The sequence below is a fragment of the Mus caroli genome, chromosome 5, assembly GCF_900094665.2.
Source record: "Mus caroli chromosome 5, CAROLI_EIJ_v1.1, whole genome shotgun sequence".
Taxonomy (NCBI): domain Eukaryota; kingdom Metazoa; phylum Chordata; class Mammalia; order Rodentia; family Muridae; genus Mus; species Mus caroli.
This window is the reverse complement of record NC_034574.1, coordinates 66,374,390-66,396,105: the sequence shown is the minus strand read 5'-3', so window position 1 is coordinate 66,396,105 and position 21,716 is coordinate 66,374,390. Positions and strand designations below refer to the sequence as shown.

The window sequence follows — 21,716 nt, the reverse complement described above, 5'->3', positions numbered from 1 at the left end:
GAGAGAGAGAGAGAGAGAGAGAGAGAGAGAGAGAGAGAGAGAGAGAGATCTCAAGTAGAGCTTTTTAAAAGTTATCTTTGCAGAAGCAGTGAGCAGAGTAATAGTGTTTGCCTAAGGCTGCCTGGCAGGAAACAACAGGTCAAAGGATGCGATTTCAATTGTACAGGGTGAATAATCTGCTCTTAGGCATTGTGACTAAAGTTAATGATGCCGAGAGAGGAAGTCTTAAGTGTCGTGAGCAGGCCTCCCCCAACACCTTCATCACTCTTGTAACAGAACAAGAAAACAGACCCGCTCAGTCACAGCTGTCTTGGCTCAATCTGCAGTTGTGGTTCACTAAAAATAGTTTTTTGGGGGGGCTTTTGCCACACTCTTGGTATATGAAGAATAAAGAAAGAAAAAAATCTCTTCTGCCCAAAAGTTTTCTTTTCCGTTTAAAAAGTCATCTCATTCAGCAAAAAGATGGACTCTCTGCTGCCTGGTTTTATGTCAACTGGGTATGAACTAGAGTCACTTGAGAGATGGGATTCTCAATTAAGAAAATGCTTCCACAAGGTTGGGTTGCAAGCAAGCCTTTAGGGCATTTTCTTAATTAGTGATTGAAGTGGGAAGGCCCAGCCCATTGTAGTGGGGGTCACTGCTGGACTGGTGGCCCTGGGTTCTATAAGAAAGCAGACTTGCCTCTCCTCACCTGCAGCAGTTAGGAGAGATGGCCCTGGGGTCATGAGTGCAGGTGAGCTGGCCCTACCCTTTTCTGGCTGCAGCACACAGGGGAGTGGGCCCTGCATCTCTCCTGGGCAGCACAGCAGTGTTGGCCCTGGTAGATGGGGCGCAGGTTAGCTAGCCTTTAGGGTGAGAGCACGGGAGAGCTGGACTCCCAGAGAACTTGAGAGCAGAAGAGCTAGCCCTGCTCCTTCTCTAGCTGCAGTTGGAGAGCAGAGCTTGCACCTCACCTTGGCAATACAGTGGAGCTGACCCTGATAGCAAAGGCACGGGTGAGGGAGCCCCAAGAGTCTGAGAGCTGTAAGGAGTTGTAAGAGCAGAAGCCCCTCACAGACTGCAGCACTTGGGAGAGTGGCTCCCACGCCATGACTGGGCAGCACAGTAGAGCTGATTCTGGAGGTGTGAGTGAGCTAGCCCCAAGATCAGGAGGGCAGGAGGGCTGACCCCACCTCCTACTGATGGCAGCATTGGGTGGCCTAGCTGGAGCACTGCTGAAAAGCTCACCCTGGCAGTGGTGCAGATAAGGGAGAGCCAACACGATAACCAGCTCAGCTACCACCTAGGCCCGATCCAGGGCTCTGCGTTGGCCCACCCCAAAATCTATATCATTTTTGAACAGTCGGGCTGCGTGAAAGGGCCAGTCCTGCTAATCCAAACCTGCAGGATCTCCATGACACAGGGCAAGAACAGGATAACCAGGAGGAAGCTTGGTAGGAAGGTCCAATATTGATGGTGTCACAGAAGACAAATATCTCTAACCAGACCAATGACTCATTGCAATGAACATTTACAAGGGAAGATGTGTGAACAGAGGGGTATACTGTGGGGCACACCGTGACATACTACATCTTCCATGATCAGGTGTTTTCTATGCTTTGTTTTATTGTTTTGGTGGTGGTGGTGGTGATGGTGGTAATGGTGGTGGTGGTGGTGGTGGTGGGGTGTGTGTGTGTGTGTGTGTGTGTATGTGTGTGCTTTATTTTGATGTGGAGATTGCAAAGGCAAAGAGAAGATATGAGAGGACAGGGAGATGAGGAACTAGGATACATGATGTGAAACTCACAAAGGACCAATAAAAAGCTCAAGAAAGAAAGAAGGAAAGGAAGGAAGGAAGGAAGGAAGGAAGGAAGGAAGGAAGGAAGGAAGGAAGGAAGGGAGCTAGCTTAACAAGCCACAGAGAGCAAGCCAGTAAGCAGCACCCCTCCATAGCCTCTGCATCGCTCCTGCTTCCCAGTTCCTGCTCTGCCTTGATTTCCTCTGATGATGAACAGTGATGTGGAAGTATAAGTCAAATAAACCCTTCCTCCCCAACTTGCTTTTGATCATGGGTCTCATCATAGAAATAGAAACTCTAACATAGACACATGATCTGAAAGTGATACATGTTCGTGGGGATGCTCGGGCTAATGATTTGCATTCCCCTCTTTTCTCCAGCAAGAACACAGAGGCTGACCCCACCATCCCATATATACCCTGCAGACAAGAAACACAGCAACAAGGCAAGGCTGGGCTGGGTCTTCCCTCCTTACATTAATCTCTACACTCTGGTACACTTGTCCCCAGGAGGTACAAAGAAGGAAACTAATGAAATGTAGTTTTGTCCCTGAGAAAGTGACACCTGATGCAGCTATGAGCTACTAATGTAGAAATTTCCAGTGATAATAATGTCTAGGTCTCGCTCAGCTTGGCACGGAAGTCCTGTCTCACCTTCCGCTGTGGCGGAAAAAAAAACGGCATGCTTCAAATCATATGCTTGGCTACAAACAGATGTCTTAGATAACCACTATTAAAAACTAAAGCAAAGTGAAATTCAATAGCTGTTTCCCAGCAAGACACCTGCCTTGTGAGGGAACCGCCCACACTTCACTGCTTCCTCCGAGTGAACTGCCCGTTCAAACCAAGCCTCGTCAAGGGGAGTCCCAGGGAGTTGATTTGGGAGAAGACTCAGCCATGCCATTTTCAGATGCTCTCAGGCTGAATGGAAGGTTCACCCAGCAAGAAATCACGGCCACCCCGTGGTGCTAATGGGCTCCCTTCCTCCTCAACGGCTCTGTCACTGACTAGTCACTTAAGCCTAATGCCATAGTTACTCCTCAGCCTGAACATCCTCCTCAATAAAATATCCGTAAGCGCAGTTAACAACCCAATGAGTTAAACTGAGGTAACTCATAAAGAAGCTAGAACAGAGTTGGGGTATGGGAGCACTCAAAATATTCACTGTCATGGTCATGTTAATGATGGTGGTGGTGGCAGCGGGCGGTGGTGGTGATGCTGATGCTGATGGTGATGATGATGATGTTAGTGGTGGTAGCAGTTGTGATGATGGTGGCAATGATAACAGTGGCAGTGGCAGTTAGTTGTAATAATGAAACAATGGGATGTTTTCCCTGAGGCTAGGGCTACAATACATTTCATTACAGAAAGCCAAAATCATAACTTCAACCCATGGGTTATCATCTTTACCATGACTTCCTTCACTTGAAATGAGCCTCTAGAATCTACCACAATCTTGAGCATGTCTGAGGAGATACCTGGGCTCTGGGAGGGCATAGGGTAGCTTGTATCTGCTGTCTACAGGAGACAGGCACTCACTCAGGCACCCACTCACCTGGGGTTGAAGTGAATGTTCTTGGGGACTCCTCGGTGGTCTATGACGACTTTCTGGTTGTCTCTGTAATTGGCGGGATCATCCGGGATCCTGAATTTGGCCATCTGAATCTCAGAGTCACTCAGTTCTGCATGAGAAATTCTTGCATAGCCCAACCTGCAGTAGAATTAGAAATGGTTTCTAAAACATCTCATTATAAAAATACTCTAATGAGTACAGCAGAGGCCCAACCAAAACCCAGCGAACACTAATGGCTAGCACCTTCCGAATTAAGCTAGTTTCTCATTTCTAACTTGATTCTAAGTATCATGATTAGAATTAACTTGATTTATTACCCTAAATATTACGGAAATACTGTTTTCATAACATGATAAGTGAATAAGGAATATGGACATAGATTTAATTAACTCCACGTAGCACCCTCGCTTTACCCTTTTCCTCAAATGAATGCTCCGTCTACACAAACTGCTTCCCGTATAATTACGCTTTGAGTTAATAACAGGATTTCTTCAGACTGACAAGTGTGCATGCTTACATTTTTTTCTTTTCCTTTTCAAAATCCAAATACCTCGTGCATATTTCTAGGCACATTTCCTAGTCTAAAATCAAAGATTTTATATGTCTGGAGAAAAAGAAATGTCCACATCCTGCTTGGCTTCCAGCTCTCTGGAAAAGTCAAGACACTTCACAGACACTATCCAGAGAGTTCTCCGTGGAGTCCTCAGACGGGAAAATGGACTGACCACAGCCGCAAGAACTTCATTTCCATTCATTCACATCCTGCCTCTCCCAAAAAGGGCATTTGCATCGTTTTCAGTCGCTTAGGGGTTTGATGAAGTTGCCATGGCAACATTTGGGGGGCGTGTAGGAGATAAGATCAAGTCCTTGCTCCCAGAGACCATTTGCTCTAGTTGGAGGACAAATTAAACAAGTGTGTATGCAGAAAATCTATTGGGCAGTGGTAGATAAGTCCCGTGGGAAAGGACAGGAAGTAAGAAGTCCAACCTACTGGAAGGGCTAAAAAAAAAGGCACTGGCTCAGAAATAGACATGTGTATGGGGTTTGGGGAATCAACCAGGACTGAAGAAAGAAAGGCAATGGACTTGGGATAGAGGGGAAGCAGATGACCAAACCCTTTCTCAAACACACCTGTGAGGACTCGGACTCCTATCCAAGAGGGAGAGGAGGAAGTGGGAATCCATCAGATGGGTGAGGCAGAGGTGTGTGGTGGATGCTGTGTACAGTACACACCGTGGGGAGGTGGGAGTGGAGAGACTTGGGGAAAAGCAAAAGGAAGGGGGGCTTCAGCCAGAGTGGGGGGGACCTGTGAGAAAGAAACAGAAACAAAGATTGAGGGGGTGGAGGTAGCCCACCCTCCCATGACACAGAGAGGGAGGGACACAAGAGCTGTGCCCCTGTCAGATGGTTAATCTGAGCCGTCACAGGTTAAGGCTTTGGGTTAAGCTCCTGGGCTACAGCTCTGGGTCATTCTAAAGCGCTGTTCCCAGAGGCCTTTTTGGCAAATCTGGGCTCTTTATTTCCTGAATCTCTAAGATAGAACTTTTAACCTGCTTCTAGACCTTTGAGAATATACCTGGCTTTTATTTAAACCACCCACTCATTCTGTATTATTTTGCTGGGGCAACCAGGGTCGAGCAGTGAATAACCTATAACATACGCACACAGGTGTGCAAGCATGCCTGCATGCACACATGCCCACAGAGAAGCACCAGCTATCATAAATAACGCTGAGTCTTGATAGCTAGTCATTTTGTGCAACTTGGCACTGCTATACCCATTTCAATCTACCACCAAAGCTTGTTCTCTAGAATTCTGTGACGAACAAATGCTTGAATGCAGAATGAAATAGAAACAGTGTTCTCGATCATAGATATGAAATGATTTATGAAGTAGCATGCTCTTCCACCATCGCTCTTTGGAAACAATGAGCCACTAGTTAGGCTAGCTCTCTGGTAGCTATCCAAGAGCAATGGATGACCTCCTAGGGTCTTTGAGCTGGTGCTGTAACCAGAGTAACCTTTATAGCCCCTAAGTGGTTTCCTGGACTTCCTTCAGTAAGTACATGAGCAAACCAGGTGAGCCATCCAAGGGCCAATGAGGTCTCCATATGCTTATATTCAAAGTCCTTAAGAAGAGTCCATAGAACCTTACAAGATCCACTCCCCTCCCCAGTGTTCACCTGCTACCCTATCCACCTTCCAATCCCAACACATACTGCCACTTCCCTAGCATCACCCTTCAAACAGAACACACTTGTGTTAGCGCCTCTGTCCCTGTATCTGGAAGGGCCATCTCCCAATGGTACCTTTCTTACTGTGCCTTAGTTATACACCTTTGTGTTTAATAGCTTACAAGGCCCTTATGATACCCCTAACTTTGCTTAGCTATTTCTGTTTTCTTACACTATTAAATGCCAAAACTGTTAAATCGTGTAACCAACAAAATCAATGTTTATAAAGAAGAGCAAAAATGAATTGCCTCTGTGATGCGTTGCCATCTAGAATTCACAGAATTTTTATTTTTTTTAACACCAGTGCTCACCTGATCAGACCCCGGTACATGATGTACTCACACCATCTGTCTCCATCTGAGCTGTCAATATCCTATGCAAGAGCAGAAAGGAGAATGCTTAAAAGACAGAAAACAATGTTCTAATCTAATTGCTCAAAAAGACAAGAGAGAGAGAAAGAGAGAGAGAAGAAAGTGTGAAGTAGAGTGCAGATTGTCTCCTCACTGCCCTCCTATGGATCCTCCATGCCTGAGTAACTCATTCACGCTAGAGATGCTATCTGAGTGGCTTCTACGCCCCTCTCTATCTCTGCACTGGATGCTGGGAACACAGAACGATGGTAAGTCTGCAGCTGCACTGTGGTCTCGCCTCCTGCACCTCTCCAAACCTGTCAGCTCCAGCAGAACGGAGAGCCTTGACACCAGTCCCCAGCCCCCCTACCCAGACTCTGTACCCCAGCTGCACCCCAGGGCTTCAGTGGCTTGTTTGGAAAAAGCAGAGAGAAAGGATGAGATGTGGCCTGGCTTCTTCCTTTGCTCTCCCTTGCCTCCCTGTGCAAAGGGAATCCCAGCAATAGATCTTCTGCTGGGATTTCACTTGAAGCCTGGTGTTTTGTAGGTGCTTGGTCTGTTTACTAAATCAAATCATGGACAGAAACGCATTCAGGAGCAATCAAGAGTCTTTTGATGTTGAAGGCTTGAAACCAGACTCATTTTTCATCACTGAAGGAGAAAGGATTTTATTTTTCTATAATGTACTAGAAAAAAGTATAAATATGGAGATTTGCGGGTGAAAGAAGAAATCTCTTTTTCCTTCTTTTTAAATAGCCTATAAATAATATATTTATATTTGACTTTTCGTCACCTCTAAATTTTAACTATTAAATTTTAACTTAAAATATAGTTTATATTACTACAAATGTGCCAGACTATTTATGATTTTTATTTGCCGCATGGTGTGTACCTGACTGTTATTCTTAGTTATTATTTATGTTGTTTACTCCATTTGTATACAAAAAGAAGTGTAAATAAATCGTATAAATTAAGTTTAAATGTTTAATAACCATAAAAGCAAATAAATAAAAGAAGTGTTTGGCTTGCCTTGGGAAAGAAATAGTAATTTAGTCATTCAGCTATACATACTACGGCTAATCAGCTATACATCTGTTTAACTGTTATTTTACTCCATTAGAATTTAATACGATGTTGTAAAAATTTAAGACTAGAGAATTTAATTACTCATTTCTTAAGGAGAAAAATCTGTTCATCCAAGCATATAAGATTAAAATTCCTCTGTATGTCAATGAACTTCCTGGTAGAAAAGCAATGTTAGAGACCATCACCAATCAAAACAGCTTTTAACCATTACACAGGAAACCAACAGAGGGTCAAACAAAAAGCCAGGTTGGAGACTGAGGCTGCTCCTCACACAGAGAACTGACAAACCGGTGATCCCAAGCCCTAGACTTCCCTTTCACTCTCCTGGCTCTTTCCTGAGAATCGGTGCATTCTCTCCCCCACCCCCCACCTCTCCATCCCATAATAGCTATCAGTTGAATGTGATTTGAACACATCCCCAGGGCTTCACAGGTTGGAAGCTTGGCATGGAAATTCTGTAGGTCAGGGCCTTGTCAAAACTGGCTAAGTCAAGGGAGCGACTCCTTCAGAGGGGATTCGTGCTGGTCTCACAGAGCCAGTTAGAACCAGTTACATCAAGCTAGCCCGAGCCAGCTGTCAGAAAATGAAGCTGTCCCCTGCGCTTGCCTCTCTCTTCCTGGGGCCATTTTCAGTACCTTTCATCTGATGCAATGGGATGACCTGACTAGATTAGGGCTGCCTGATCTTATAATGTCAGCCTCCAAAACAATAAGGCAGGCAAATGTCTTTTTCACAGACTACCCAGAACCAGGTACCCTGTGATAACACAACCCAGAGCAACAGAGTGCAGTGTCCTCTGGCACTTCTTAAAGGACTCAAGGAAGGTTGCCCACACCAGTGGCTTAAAGGACTGCCTGGATTCTTGATGCCCTGTCTCTAACCCTGATTAAGCTCCTGGATTCTAGATCTCTATATCCTCTTGCCCTCCGGATATCTCTCCACTAGGCCACACACATGCCTTAAATTCATCTGAGTTCCTCTTTTTTGCAATGCTGTTTTTCTTTCCTGTCTTCTCTGTAATAAACATCACCATCCCAACCAAACTGAGGAACACATTGGCTGTTCTTCTGCCTGATCCATGAATACAGAGGCCAACTCATCTCCCCGACGTTTCCCTTTTCCCAAAGATCCAGCTCCCTCTGTGTATAGCCATCAAGATGGATTGCCCTACTTCTGCAGTTTTCTATACAGTGAAGCATGACCATATGGCTGAACTCCAGCCAAAGCAATGAAAAGCACAAGAATCCTTCTTCCTGGAGTGTGCCTGCAGAGGTAATCTGCACTCACCCTGAGCCTCTTCTTTAGCTCTTTCTCTATCTTCCCAAATAGAACATGGATGCTGTTTTACATGATCGGACCGTAGAACTGGAGACCAGGAGAGTGGAGGCTATGTTGTGGGATGGGGGGAGAGAGGGACAGTAACAGAGGCCATGGCGGTGGAGGGCTGATTGAGTGGAGCCACATTAGACAAATGACAGTTCCAGACAACACAGAGTGAGTGTCATATCAGGGCTGATTCTCCACCAAGGCTTCGATACAGAGAACCATGCGACTCTATCTTTCTTACCGCTGCCATCTGACTTTCTGTCCCCTGCCACCCCCTCATTACACCACACTCCCTGTCAACTTTCCAATGCTATGTTCTAAGAACAGAGCTCTAGTTACTGAGCCTAATCAAAGACGGCAACTGTGTTCTCACTATAAGTTAATATGCGTCGTATTCTGGTGCATGGATCAGTCTCTTGGTTTGTGAATTATTTCCCCAGAGCTTGATTACATCAAGGTACCCTGAAGAACTGAAGTGTTTTAGACCTGAACAGGGAAATGCTACTCCCAGGTCAATGGTAAGACCCTGTGTGACCTGGATCTTTGGTAAGGCCCTATGTGGCTGGACGCCTCTCTTTCTGATACTCCATTTCAGCTTTTACTCACAGCCTTATAACTAACGTTCACAGTGTGGCGGATTCCATTTTCTAAGTACAATAACATCTCGCTAGCCTGTGGTACCCATCCTAGATGTCTTTGACATTCCCTGCATCAAAGAGTGAGGTTGATGATGCTTCAGGTGGATGTGACAAGAGGTATGATTAAAGCAGAGGTGACACTGTGCCACTTAGAAGGGCAAGTCCTAAGGACAGTGCAGGCTCTCCCCCTTGTTTATTCACTCCAGAACCTACCCACTGTAAGGGAGAAAGCCAACTAGCCCAGAAGGAGGAGTGATGGTCCTGAGTCAAAAGCATTGCTTGTGAATCCTCCACACTGGAAATCCTGTAGTACCCAAGAAACAGCTCACTGGCCCTGTATGGAGCACAACTGAGCTGTCCCCACTGAGCCCTGTCCACAGCGCAGGTTAGTGAGCAAGCTGATGGGTGTGTCCTGCTGTTTTGAAGCAGTGGGTGATGTAGTGTCTTTTGTGCTCACTAAGCACAGACTACATCAAGTCATCAGGGTCTGGGAAGGCTGCTCAGCTGGAAAGGGGGCTTGCCACACAAACCTGGGTTCAGATCCCCAGCACACACATAAGGATGTGGGCACAGTTAGTACACACTTGTGATTAGTACACCCTGGGAAAGCAGATGCAAGCAGATCCCAGGGTCTGTTCCATGAGCTCCCGGTTCAGTGAGAGACCCTGTCTTGAAATAATGTAAAAAACAATGGAGGTCGCATGATGTCAAACTCTGACCTCCAACTACGCACACACATACACATGTACACACACTTCTACATGCACGCACACATGCATATACACACATGCACTTGTTCATGCAAACACACATGCACGCATATGTGCATGCAAGTGCACATACATGCACACAAACATACACACATGCATACACACATTTGGGCAAGTGCACACAGATACACAAATGCACACACAAACACACAAACATGTGCATGCGCACACACACATAAAAGCTTTTTGGGTTGGATTTTGTTAAGTGTATAGGAATAAAGAACTATTTAACTTTATAGATCCAAAATCCTATTAAACTTGTGTTACCTTCACGTTGCCATGTTTTGTGAGTTGTATGTAATCTCTGGAACCAGGCTCTGAAGTGATGTAACCCAGAAATATCACTTGATTGGAACAATTTTTCAGCAGTTTTGAAACTGCAATAGCCTGTAGCTTCCTGTCAAGGTCATCTCTAAAAAAAAAAAAATGCACAAAGGAGTCTCTTAATTATATGTATAGATCAATTAAAAAAAAAAAAAACAGGTAACCAACTTCCCTCAAAATATCCCCAAACAGGGTACCAAACCAGAGCTATTTCTGTTGGGAAAAGGTTTGAATTTTCACAATGAACAAGACGTAGACCCACACTTCAAACTGGGCTTGACAAACGCTTGACTGAGAAAAACCTTTCTGTAAAAACCAGTGAGTCAGTCTCATTCAAACATCTTCCTTAGGGCTGCAGAGATAGCTTCGCACTTAAGAGTACTCGCTGCTCTTGCAGACGAATGGAATTTGGTCATGTCAGGCATCTATGTCAGCCAGCTCACAACCACCTGTGACATCAGCGTCGAGGCATCTGTTACACGATTTTGACCTCCTCTGACTCCCACCCTCACGTGGACATCCCCACTCACAGGGACACACATACACATAGTTAAAAACAAATCAAATCTTTACGTTTCTATTCCAAACACGGAATCTGTTCAACTTTTTTTCAGTATTAACAAATCATGGCAGGTACAGAGATGTGGCTCAGAGGCAAAACACTTGCCAACACACACACACACACACACACAAAGGCTCTGCGTGTACTCTCAACATTCCGAGTAAATTTAACACACAAGTAAAAGAAGAAAGTGTGGCAGTGACGTGAGATCCGGTTGTTAGAATCACAGCTAAAGAATGAATACCAAAGTAAAGGATCCAGGGGCACTCATAAGAGGGAGGATGTAACCTTCACAGAACAGACAGCCTGGGCTTGTGTAACTTACACCGTTACTTCAACGGAACATTTTTTTGAATGTCTCCTCTGCTCTCTCACCCAAATACTGACTGGGTATCTGGCTTTTAGTAGACTAATTACTGTAGGTATGAACAGAAAAATAGGCAAGTACATTGAGCTTTCAAGGGACTTACAGATCCAGAAAAAACATCTCGTTTGATAGGACCTATCAAGAGAACAGAGGCACCTCAGGAACTTCAAACAAAGTGAATTTAATACAGGGAGTTGGGCCGGGCATGGTGGTGCACGTCTTTAATCCCAGCACTCGGGAGGCAGAGGCAGGCGAATCTCTGAGTTCGAGGCCAGCCTGGTCTACAGAGTGAGTTCCAGGAAAGGCAGGGCTATACAGAAAAACAAAATACAGGGAGTTGGTTACTTGAGTGATGAGAAGCCAATCAGGGAGCAGAAATACAATCAGAGGTTGGCAGCACTAGAGGATGAACAGGCAGAAGTGACACTACAGAGTCAGTAGGAAGTAAGCTCTGGGTAGAGGGGGATGGGCTAATGCAGGGGCTGCAGCCATAGAAAACACTCTACTGCCAGAGAAACCAGAAAAAGCCCAGAAAGGCTTTTCTGGGCATGTTCTGGCTTCTCCCTTTTGTCATCTTCCAACCTTGTGCCTTTTGTTGACTAAATCCACCTAGAAAGCAGAAGGCAAAGGACTCTGGGAAATGTCATTCCTTGCACTGTAAAGACACTGGTGGGTGCAAGGAATAGATCCATGAGTAGTTGACAAACAGAGGCATTTTCCTTGAAAGATGGGAGAGTGTTACAGGAACAGAGAGAGATGGGGGAAGATCACTGGGAACCAAGAGGACTGACTGGAGAGACCTGAAGGAGACTGGAAGACAGGACCTTGCAGAGGATAGGTGCTGGATGGCCAGTGTTAGCTAACACTGTTTCACAATTGTTTGTGAAAATGTGTGGAAAGAAGGGAATGTCACTTAGTGCCCTTGGATCCCAGCAGTACATCTATTTGTGCCAATGACTCTGCAAGGGCAGGGAGTGCTGCTGCTGCTGCTGCTGCTGCTGCTGTTCCTATAGTCTGGTTTCACATGTAGATCCACGCACGTCTGAATCCAAGCACTTTTGTTCTGAGTTCTCCCTAGTCGTGTGACCCCGACGGTCCACATCATCTAACCTCTCTCCACCTAGTGTCTTTATCTATGAAAAGGGCCATAATATGGCACCTTACCCATACTACATGAAGATTAAACATGTCCACACATGTATGAAGAGTTACCATCCAAGAAACAGCCATGGGCTCGCATGGCCATTTGCATCCCAGATGCACAAACGACCGGCAACACAGGGACAATAATCTAAGGATTTTTGTTTTGTTTGTTTGTTTTGAGATAGGAAGTAAAAAAGGCTACTTCATTTAAAAAAAAATCAAAGTGATATATATGTTAATAGTATTTCCTGGCGTTTGTATACTATTAAGTAATCCAAAGAAACTCACTCATGATTCCCAAAGTGTGTCACCACAAAATCCACCAGTCTGTTGGAGACGTTAACTGTCATGGTTATGGCTGGTGCGATCTCGCCCTCTGGCGACGGAAGAAGGTGATGTTCCGATCTGACAATCGGGTACCGAGACAGCACCATAATCCTGTAGAAAGGAGGAAAAAGCAGAGCAGTCTGGTTCTCAGGCTGTCATGAAGATGAGACAAAGGAAATGCATTCAATGGCCATGTCACGTGACAGGTATCCACCGAGGGGCACTCGGAGCAGGAGTGTGGTGAATACTCCTGTGGAAGTCTGCTCGCTGCTTCACTGCCTCTTCCTATTCAGCCTGTCTTGCTGTGTTCATCACAGTACCAGAGCGTTGCGGCAAACGCTATGGAGGCATGAAACCAGGATCATTGATAAAATGAAAAGCCCACCTGGCTTGTGCTGTTACTGTAACAACATCCCAAGACCACTACCATGAGCTAGCTAGCGCTCGCTCTCTCTCTCTTTCTGCCCCTTGTTTTCTTCATGCATAGTGTGTATCACAGTCTCAGACTATCTGGTTTATTTCTTTGTGAACGTGTCTCTAGTTGTCCTTCAGTCTCTGCAAAGGACTGGTTCCAGGATGCCCACAAAAATACACATGTTCAGATGTTCGCCCTATGTAAAATCATATCACATTTACATACAATCTGTACACGTCTTCAGCTGCGTGTATTAACTCATTTCTAGGCTGTCTTATTGCATCTAAATTAAGGCCCATACATTACTTGAATCCAGTAGAGTTCATAATGAGTGGCGAATTCAGGTCTTACCTTTTTGGAAACTTCCTACTTTTTAAAGACTTGTTTGTTTATTTGTTTATTTATTTATTTATTTATTTATTGGGGGCTGGGTATGCACCTGTCTGTGCTCACAGGGGCCAAAAGAGGGAGTCAGCTCCCTCAGAGCTAGAGTTTTGGTATTTGCAGAGAGGCTGAATTTGCTGTGTGTGGTGGGATCTTAACTCCAGTCCTCATGAATGCACAGCAAGTGCCTGGAGCCACCCAGCCATCTCTCTAGCCCCAGTCTTTGGAACGCTCTAAACTTTTTCAAGTATGTTCAATGTCAAATTGTTTGAATCCAGGAGCAATGAAGCTAAAGGCCAGGCCAACTGTGTTCTCATCTTTTACACTGCAATGTAAGTTACCTGAAAATATTAGACAGGCCCAATATTGCAACTTCACCCCAACCTTGAAGAACTGATCTGTGTGAAGAAGCAGTAATGCCCAGCCCTCAGGAGTCACTGTGAAAATCCATGGCTACACAGTGTTAGCACTCCCCTGCCACAGAGTCACTGAGACATGGTCACAGGACAATGTCAACTTCCCAGCCCAAGCCACAACGGCTGCTTCTTCTGCATTAATTCCCAAGCTGCACTCACCCCCAGGTGTGATCCCTGGTGCTTGGCCCAAAGTCTGTGTAGAAACCCAGCTTCTCCCCCAGCCACATTGTTAAGTCATTGTTCCCTATATATGGCTTGGAAGCATCACTCTCCAAAATGGTGATAAAATCTGCACCTGTTTGGGGGAAAGGGGACGGGAAAGCAGCCAGGAAGGAAACAACAATATAAAAAGCAATTAGCAAGAACTTGATGGATTTCGTTATTGTTTTATTTTGTTGGGGCAAGGGCTGGCCTCAAACTCATGGTTTTCCTACTTCTACCTCCCAAGTTCTGGCTACAGATGTATACCACCACGCCAAGCAGAATGCTATTCTTGACCCCTTGCCTTCACTCATAAACCCCAAAACAAGTCATTCTTATGTGTCACAAAAAGAATATGACTCAAATCTGTGCTGGACGCTTAGAATTTAATAAAAGCATAGGGCATTTTAAAGAAGGAGAAGAGCATGGCTTTTTTTCTATACTTTTAACTTTTTAATTTTTTGGTTTTTTTGTTTTGTTTTGTTTTGTTTTGTTTGTTGGATTGTTTGTGACAGAGTTTCTCTGTGTAGCCCTGGCTTCCCTGGAATTCGCTCTATAGACCAAGCTGGCTTTGAACTCACAGATCTGCCTACCTCTACCTCCTGAGTGCTGGGATGGGCTCAGCATGGGCCACCACTGCCCGGCTCGTTTTTTTAAATAGTCTTGACACTTTCCTCAGAAGTTCTAATAATTTTCATGTCATTTACAAATTCCCAGCTTATGTTCAGAAACAATAAAATAGTGTCCATCAGCTTTTTATGTTTTTGAGACAGGGTCTTGTGTATCCCAGGCTGGCCTCTTAATGTAGCTGAGGATGACCTTGAACTGCTGTCCTATCTCTACCCCAAGAGTGCTGGGGTTTACAGGTATGCACCACCATGCCTGCTTTACTCAATGGTGGGAATTGAACCCAGGGCTTTGCCTATAGTGGGCAAGCACTTTACCCACTAAGCCACATCTTCAACCCCACAATGACATTTTAGTCCAAGGCAAAAAAAAAAAAAAAAAAACTCCATGGTATTGGTATAAAAATGAGTTTATTAGCTTTTCTTAGACTCTGAACTGCTGGGTCTGGACTAAAGCACTGAGCTCATAAAGACCCCAGAACACTTCTCAGGAGGTGGGCTTCACGTGGAGAACAGCCAGAACCTTTAGTCCTTTACTATCATGCTGCACGCACCACGAAGTGTGCAGACCTAGATCCTCACACTCTGCAGAATGCTTCATAAAAAGAGAACTCCTCAAAGGCATGGAGACAAGTAAGACTGGCCCTGGGGCTTTAAGAAACATTTTTTTTCCTTCTTTTTTCTTTTTTATGTGCATTCGTGTTTTTCCTGCATGTACCCCTGTGTGAGGATGTCAGATCCCCTGTAATGCAGTTACAAACAGGTGTTAGCTGCCATGTGAGTGTTGGGTATTGCACGTAGGTCCTCTGGAAGAACAGTCAGTGCTCCCAACCACTGAGCCATCTCTCCAGCCCCTGAAAACAATGTTCACTCAACTCTTTCTGCTTTACAGTCCATTACGTTCTTGGTCCCCAGCAGTAGATCCCCAGATGGCAGGAGCAGGAACATCTCTAACAACAAAGGCATGAGATGAATCTCCTGTTGCTACCCAGTAGGATAGGCTGTTCAGGATCTATGGATTGATTGCTCCAAAGGACAGCTGTGGTGCGGGATTATAGACCTGACCACAAGGTGACGCTTCCTTAGGAACTTAACACACACACAGCAATCCTAAGACTCAGGGACTTGGCGAGAACAAAGGGAACAACAGTGGTTTCTCAGAACCTGGAGCCAGTTTCAGAAGGTCTCACTCACCTGTCTCCTTGAGCAGTTGAGCAGACCTCTCTAGATTGGGCCAGCCTTCATTGTCATATCCAAACCTAAAAGGCCAGATGGCAGCCGAGACCACTGTCGCTGGTGCCTGAGGAATTATTGAAGTGATAATTTTTATATAACTATGAGCAATGGAAGTTTGGGGTCCCAGCCTTCTTTGCCTCTCTCCTATTAAAATTCACATTTCAGCGAAGAAAATCCCATAAACATTTATCCATATTTAATTCATAAAAATAGGGAGCTTACCCTATGGTCTTCTCAAAGCAAATTTGTGAACTTCTAGTTTAAACTTGGCTGCTCAGACAAATGTTTGGAAAGTGTTCCTAATAGCCATTGCTTATAGTAGCTCTCTCTCTCTCTCTCTCTCTCTCTCTCTCTCTCTCTCTCTGTGTGTGTGTGTGTGTGTGTGTGTGTGTGTGTGTGTTGATGTATAGAATAGAACACTACCTATCCCCAGTAAATTAATCCCACCACAGAAAAATCATAAACAACTGAAGTTATACACAGGTAACAGAATCCTATACAGCCTATACATCTTAAGAGATGAAGTTGGACTGTACATTTCCATGGGAATGGATCTCATAAAGATGACTTTAAGCTAAAAAAAAAAAGTGTTAAAGTAAAACAATAATAGTAAAAAGTAGGACAGCAGTGGCACACTGCTTTAATCCCAGCACTAGGGAGTCAGAGGCAGGCGGATCTCTGTGAGTTCAGGACTAGCCTAGTCTACAGTGCAAGCACCAGGACAGCTGAGGCTACATTTAAAAACCCTGTCTCAAACACACACACACACACACACACACACACACACACACAGTGTTAAAGCAGGTTGCAAGCAGTTTAGCTGGAATTAAAACCACAGACACATCAATATTGTTTGGGGTTCTATAATATGTCATAACACTGTGAAAATGCATGACAACTGACTGTTTAAAAATGCTTAGGGATGGAGAAGTGGCTTAGTAGTTTAAAATGTGCACTGCCATTGCTGTGGATCTGAGTTCAGGTCCCAGCACCCATGTTCTCTGGTTCACATCTGCCTGCAGCTCCAGCTCCAAGTGGCTCCAATGCCTCTGGCCTGTAGAGGCCCTTGTACTCAACTGTACATATTCATATACAGGTACATGTGCAATCATGTAATCAAAAATAAGATAAATCTCAAATAAACAAGCAAATAAGGAAAAACCACCTTCCTCAATGTTATGGCTTAAATGTCAAGTTTCCCAGATGCCCATTTGCTCAAACCACTGTCTGGGGAGAGCGTAGCGCCCATGTAGGAAGTTATAGAACATTTGGGGCGTGTAGCCACACTGGCAGGTGAAGGGCTATATGGGCAAGGCTTATGAGTTTATGTCCCCGATGTGCCCAGATGTAACGGGTCACCAAGCAAGCTCCCACCACCACAAAGAGTCTACTCACTATGCCTCCCCTCCCCTGAAACTGTGAGCTGGAATAACTCCTTCTCCCAGCCTGCTCTAACTGGCATTTTGTCCCAGCAATGATGTCTGAGCCTTCACTTCCAGCACTTAGCAGAGGCAGGAGGATCTCTGTGACTTACAGAATAGCCAAGGCTACACAGAGAAACCATGTCTTAAGTGTGTATATGTGTGTGTGTGCATGTACATATGTGTATGCATGTGTTTATGTATGTGAGTGAAATTATTTGCATGAGTGTATGTGTGTGTGAATGTTTGTATATGTGTGTGTGTGTGTGTGAGTGCATGCACACATGCCTGCATATGAGTATATGTGTGTATGCATGTGTGTGTGAGAGCGAAAGTATGTTCATGAGAGTTTGTGTGTATGTGTGTGTGCATGTTTGTGTGATATTTGTGTGCATGTGTGAGCATGTATACATGTGAGTGCATGTGTATATGTGTGCGCATGCACATGTGGGGTGTGTGTGTGTGTGTGTGTGTGTACATTCTAAATCCCTGCACTTCTATACTACTCTACTCAGAAAACCTCTTTCTTGGACCACTGAAAAGCCTCATACGTGACTTTAGCAGCAACGTTCAAATCTATTATTTCTTCATCTGTCACAGGTGTCCCACTGGGGTTAGAGAAACCTGGTGTGATGAGACCCTCCCCAGCCTCTGCACCTGCATCTGCCTCCACTCCATAACACCAGCCCTGCGGGATACTCGGATGTATCTCAAACACTCTAAGCTGGCTCTCCCTCGATCATTTATACAAATTTCCTAGCTGAATCACAGCTGAATTACATCTAAATAATTAGATTTTTTTTTTAAATCAACTTTCGGGTCTCATCACAAATGTCAGAGAAGCCTTCCCTAATCACCCAGACACTAACTTTGCATTCTACAATCTCGCTTCCTAAAAAGCCACCTGGCCTACCACCAGTCTTTCTTCATTTGTTCTCATGAATACCATCTTTGTCCACAGAACGAAAAGTGGGGGAGAGCAGAGATCTTGTCCAGCTTCCCCTATGCACCTCTGGCACTGGGCATAGCAAGAGGCAGTCAGTGAACATTTGCCAAATGAGTAAGTAAATAAATAAGCAATAAATCAAATTCAAACAATTCCTTTTCAAAGAACTTCTGGCTGACACCAGGTATCCTCATCATATGGAGAGTATATTGTAACAATAATAACTAAATGGGAAAGGAATCCAAAAGTATCCATATTATTGGTGTATTACTATCTACTTATTAAGAAATAGTTACTGGGTGAGGCCTGGGTTTGGTCCTGAGGGGAGGAAAAGCCAGAGAAGCACAGGAGCAGTCTCCTTCCTCAGGAGAGCTTTTTATTTAATATGAAACCAGTTTTTTCCTGGTAGTACAGATTGCTAAGATTCAGCAATAACTCTCGAATTCTATTTTATCTCAAACTCTAGCTCTGGCTGCACTGTGAAATACAATTATCTCTTTACCAGGACAGATGGAAAACAGAGCTTTGCAATAACTTCTTGCTCTGTCTCTAGAGGAGAGGGCAAGCATCTAAACGTTTAAAATTACAAAAAGCAAAGGACAATAAAATGTCCACACCATGCCAGCACACAAGGTAGACATAATGTACAAAACCAAGGGTTTTTCCTCAGACTCTCCTTGGATAGAAGACGCTCACATTCACAAGTTCAGCAATCCCTATCAAATACAAAATACTCTCTTCTTTTACAATTTGCATTCATTAAATCTCGAATGGGAAACTAACTGCGTATGAAAAACATGAGCAAGTTGCCATTATCGTTTCCTTAATCATTCCATCCTACACCAGCCTAAGTGTAGAGGAATGGGACCCAGGGTCTTCAAGTCATCATACCCAGGTTAAGCATTAAGTCAAAACAGTGATATAGAAATAGCAACAGAGGGGGCTGGAGAGATGGCTCAGTGGTTAAGAGCACTGACTGCTCTTCCAGAAGACCTGAGTTCAATTCCCAGCAACCACATGGTCGCTCACAACCATCTGTCATGGGATCTGATGCCCTCTTCTAGTATGTCTGAAGAGAGCTATAATGTACTCAAATACATAAAATAAATAAATAGTTTAAAAAAAAGAAATAGCAACAGAAACAAACAATGAAGTGAAGGCATTTGTCAGCTATACATCTGACACAAAATTAGTATCTATACTACACAAAGAACTCAAAGCTACTTAAACAATCAAACTCCAGTGATCAAAGGGTTAATGAAGCAAACAAATGAAAAAAATATAAGTGGCTAAGGAAAAACATTAAACCTCCCTAGCCTTCAGGAAAATACAGTTAAAGCTATATTGTGAGGACAAGTACTGCCCAGAAAACACATGAGGACACACGTGGAGAATGAGAAACCTTTCGTCTCTGTGCATTGGAACATGAAGTAGTACACAAACTATGGAAGTCAGTATAGAGGTTCCTCCAAACAGTAAGACCACGAGGCTGCAGTGATGGCTCAGCGGTTAAGAACACTGACTGTTCTTACAGAGGACCTGGGTTCGATTCCCAGTACCTACACGTAGGCTCACAACCACCTGTAACTCTAGTTCTAGGAGATCTGAAGCCCTCTTCTGACCTCTGTGGGCACCAGGCTCGTGCACACACACACACACACACACACACACACAATGTACAGACATACATGCAGGCAGAACACATACACAAAATAAAAGTAAATACATCTACAACAACAACTAAACCACAAGTACCCAATAGTCAGGTTATACAAGTCCTGGGTGTCTACCTAATGGGATCTAAGTTAACATAGCCCAGAGGTGTTTGAACATCCATGTTTGTTGCTATAGTATTCACAATAGCCAATACTCGGAACCAACCAAGATGCCCATCAATAGATTAATGAGTAAAGAAAATGTAGCACAAATATACAGTGGAGTTTTATTGAGCCAATAAGAAGAGTGAAATTGTGTCATTTGCATGAAAATGGATGCAACTAGAGACCATCATGTTAAGTGAAATGAGCTGGATTCAGAAAAATGAATATTTCAGGACAATATGTTTACTCTTGTGCTGTTGCTTAACCTCTGGTTTCTCTGCCCTATTATCTTGTTCAAATCTGGATATAGGACTGTAATGCATATACCAAGAACCCCCTGTCTCATGTTTGTGTAAACAGTTCTTCCCATATATTCTCTGCCTTGTCAATAAATGCTGATCACCCAGTGGCTGAGTTAGAATAGCAAATAAGGCAGGACTTCTGCCAACCAGAGCAAGGAGAGAGGGAGATTCAAGTCAGCTGGCAGGATGGAAGGATGGGAGCCGTGAAGAAGGGATCCAAAGAGCCAGATCAATACTAATATGCAAGCATTGTGGGGTGGGGCTGGGAGGCAGCCAGATTAGAGATCAATGGGATCATTTAGCTGCTCAGTTATTGAGGTGCATTTTTAAATAAATATTGGTTTATCTGTGTGGTTATTGAGGACAAGCATAAAGTAAAGAAATACAGTCTCCAGATTAATTTATTGTTTACATTTATATTAATAATTAATTTACAAAATATCCTATATTTCCCTCATATTTATAATTGAAATAAATACACATATACTATAAAAGTAGAAAGGAGCACCGTGGGGAGAAAAAGTTATCCAAAGAAAAGACAAGGGGACAAAAATAAGTAATTGCAGTGAATATGCATAAGAGATGTTTGCAAATTTCACGGTGAGACATATTACTTTATGTGTTAAGCAAAAATATTTAACAGAAAGGGAAAAGTAAGAAACGGAGAAAGGAGGCAGGTGTCAAAATGTGGTCAAATAAAGGTTTAAAATCATACACACGCACATATATGTGTATATATATATATATATATATATATATATATATATATATATATATATAGAGAGAGAGAGAGAGAGAGAATAAAACTTCATTTAAAAAAATGTTAACTACTTACCCCTTGGCCTAATTGTCTCTCATAGGTTCTGTGCCGTAGTCCTAATCCCAATAACCCCAAACCAACAAACAGCCACAAAACTAAACAAAAAGAAGAAAGAATGATTAAAAAGAACCTAAACATTTTAAATAACTTTTCCAAAATTATATCTATTGACAGAGGAGTCTGTGCATAACATATATACATAACCCACACTTCAAAACCAGACTTTAAAGACTATTCCTGCTGGTAAGATGGCTCAGCGGGTAAGAACACTGACTGCTCTCCCGAAGGTCTTGAGTTCAAATCCCAGCAACCACATGGTGGCTCACAACCATCTGTAATGAGATCTGACGCCCTCTTCTGGTGTGTATTTATGTGTATTTACAGTGTATTTATGTATAATAATAAAAGCTTTTTTGACTCCTGCTTCTCTCCCGTGCCTCTTGCCCTCTTGTTCCTCCTCTCTCCCCATTCCCTTCACCCCTCTCCCCACGTGGTCATGGCCGGTCTCTACTTCTCTACTCTCTCCTTCTCTCTGCCTCTGCTACCCTCTTTTTTTTAAATTTTTAATATTTTTATTACATATTTTCCTCAATTACATTTCCAATGCTATCCCAAAAGTCCCCCATAGCGCCCCCCACTTCCCTACCCACCCAT

At 43.8% G+C, this 21,716-nt stretch overlaps 1 protein-coding gene across 1 annotated transcript in view; it reads right to left on the bottom strand.

Moving 5' to 3' along the window:
• Positions 1–21,716, bottom strand: part of Cwh43 (cell wall biogenesis 43 C-terminal homolog) — a 53,041-nt gene that overhangs the window by 11,342 nt on the left and 19,983 nt on the right. Inside the window, exons 9-15 of the mRNA XM_029477788.1 lie at positions 21,078–21,157; positions 15,712–15,817; positions 13,850–13,985; positions 12,437–12,586; positions 10,020–10,164; positions 5,894–5,955; positions 3,332–3,487 (exon numbers count right to left, since the gene is read on the bottom strand). Coding sequence (XP_029333648.1) covers positions 3,332–3,487; positions 5,894–5,955; positions 10,020–10,164; positions 12,437–12,586; positions 13,850–13,985; positions 15,712–15,817; positions 21,078–21,157 — 835 coding nt within the window. The remainder of the gene's footprint in view (positions 1–3,331; positions 3,488–5,893; positions 5,956–10,019; positions 10,165–12,436; positions 12,587–13,849; positions 13,986–15,711; positions 15,818–21,077; positions 21,158–21,716) is intronic.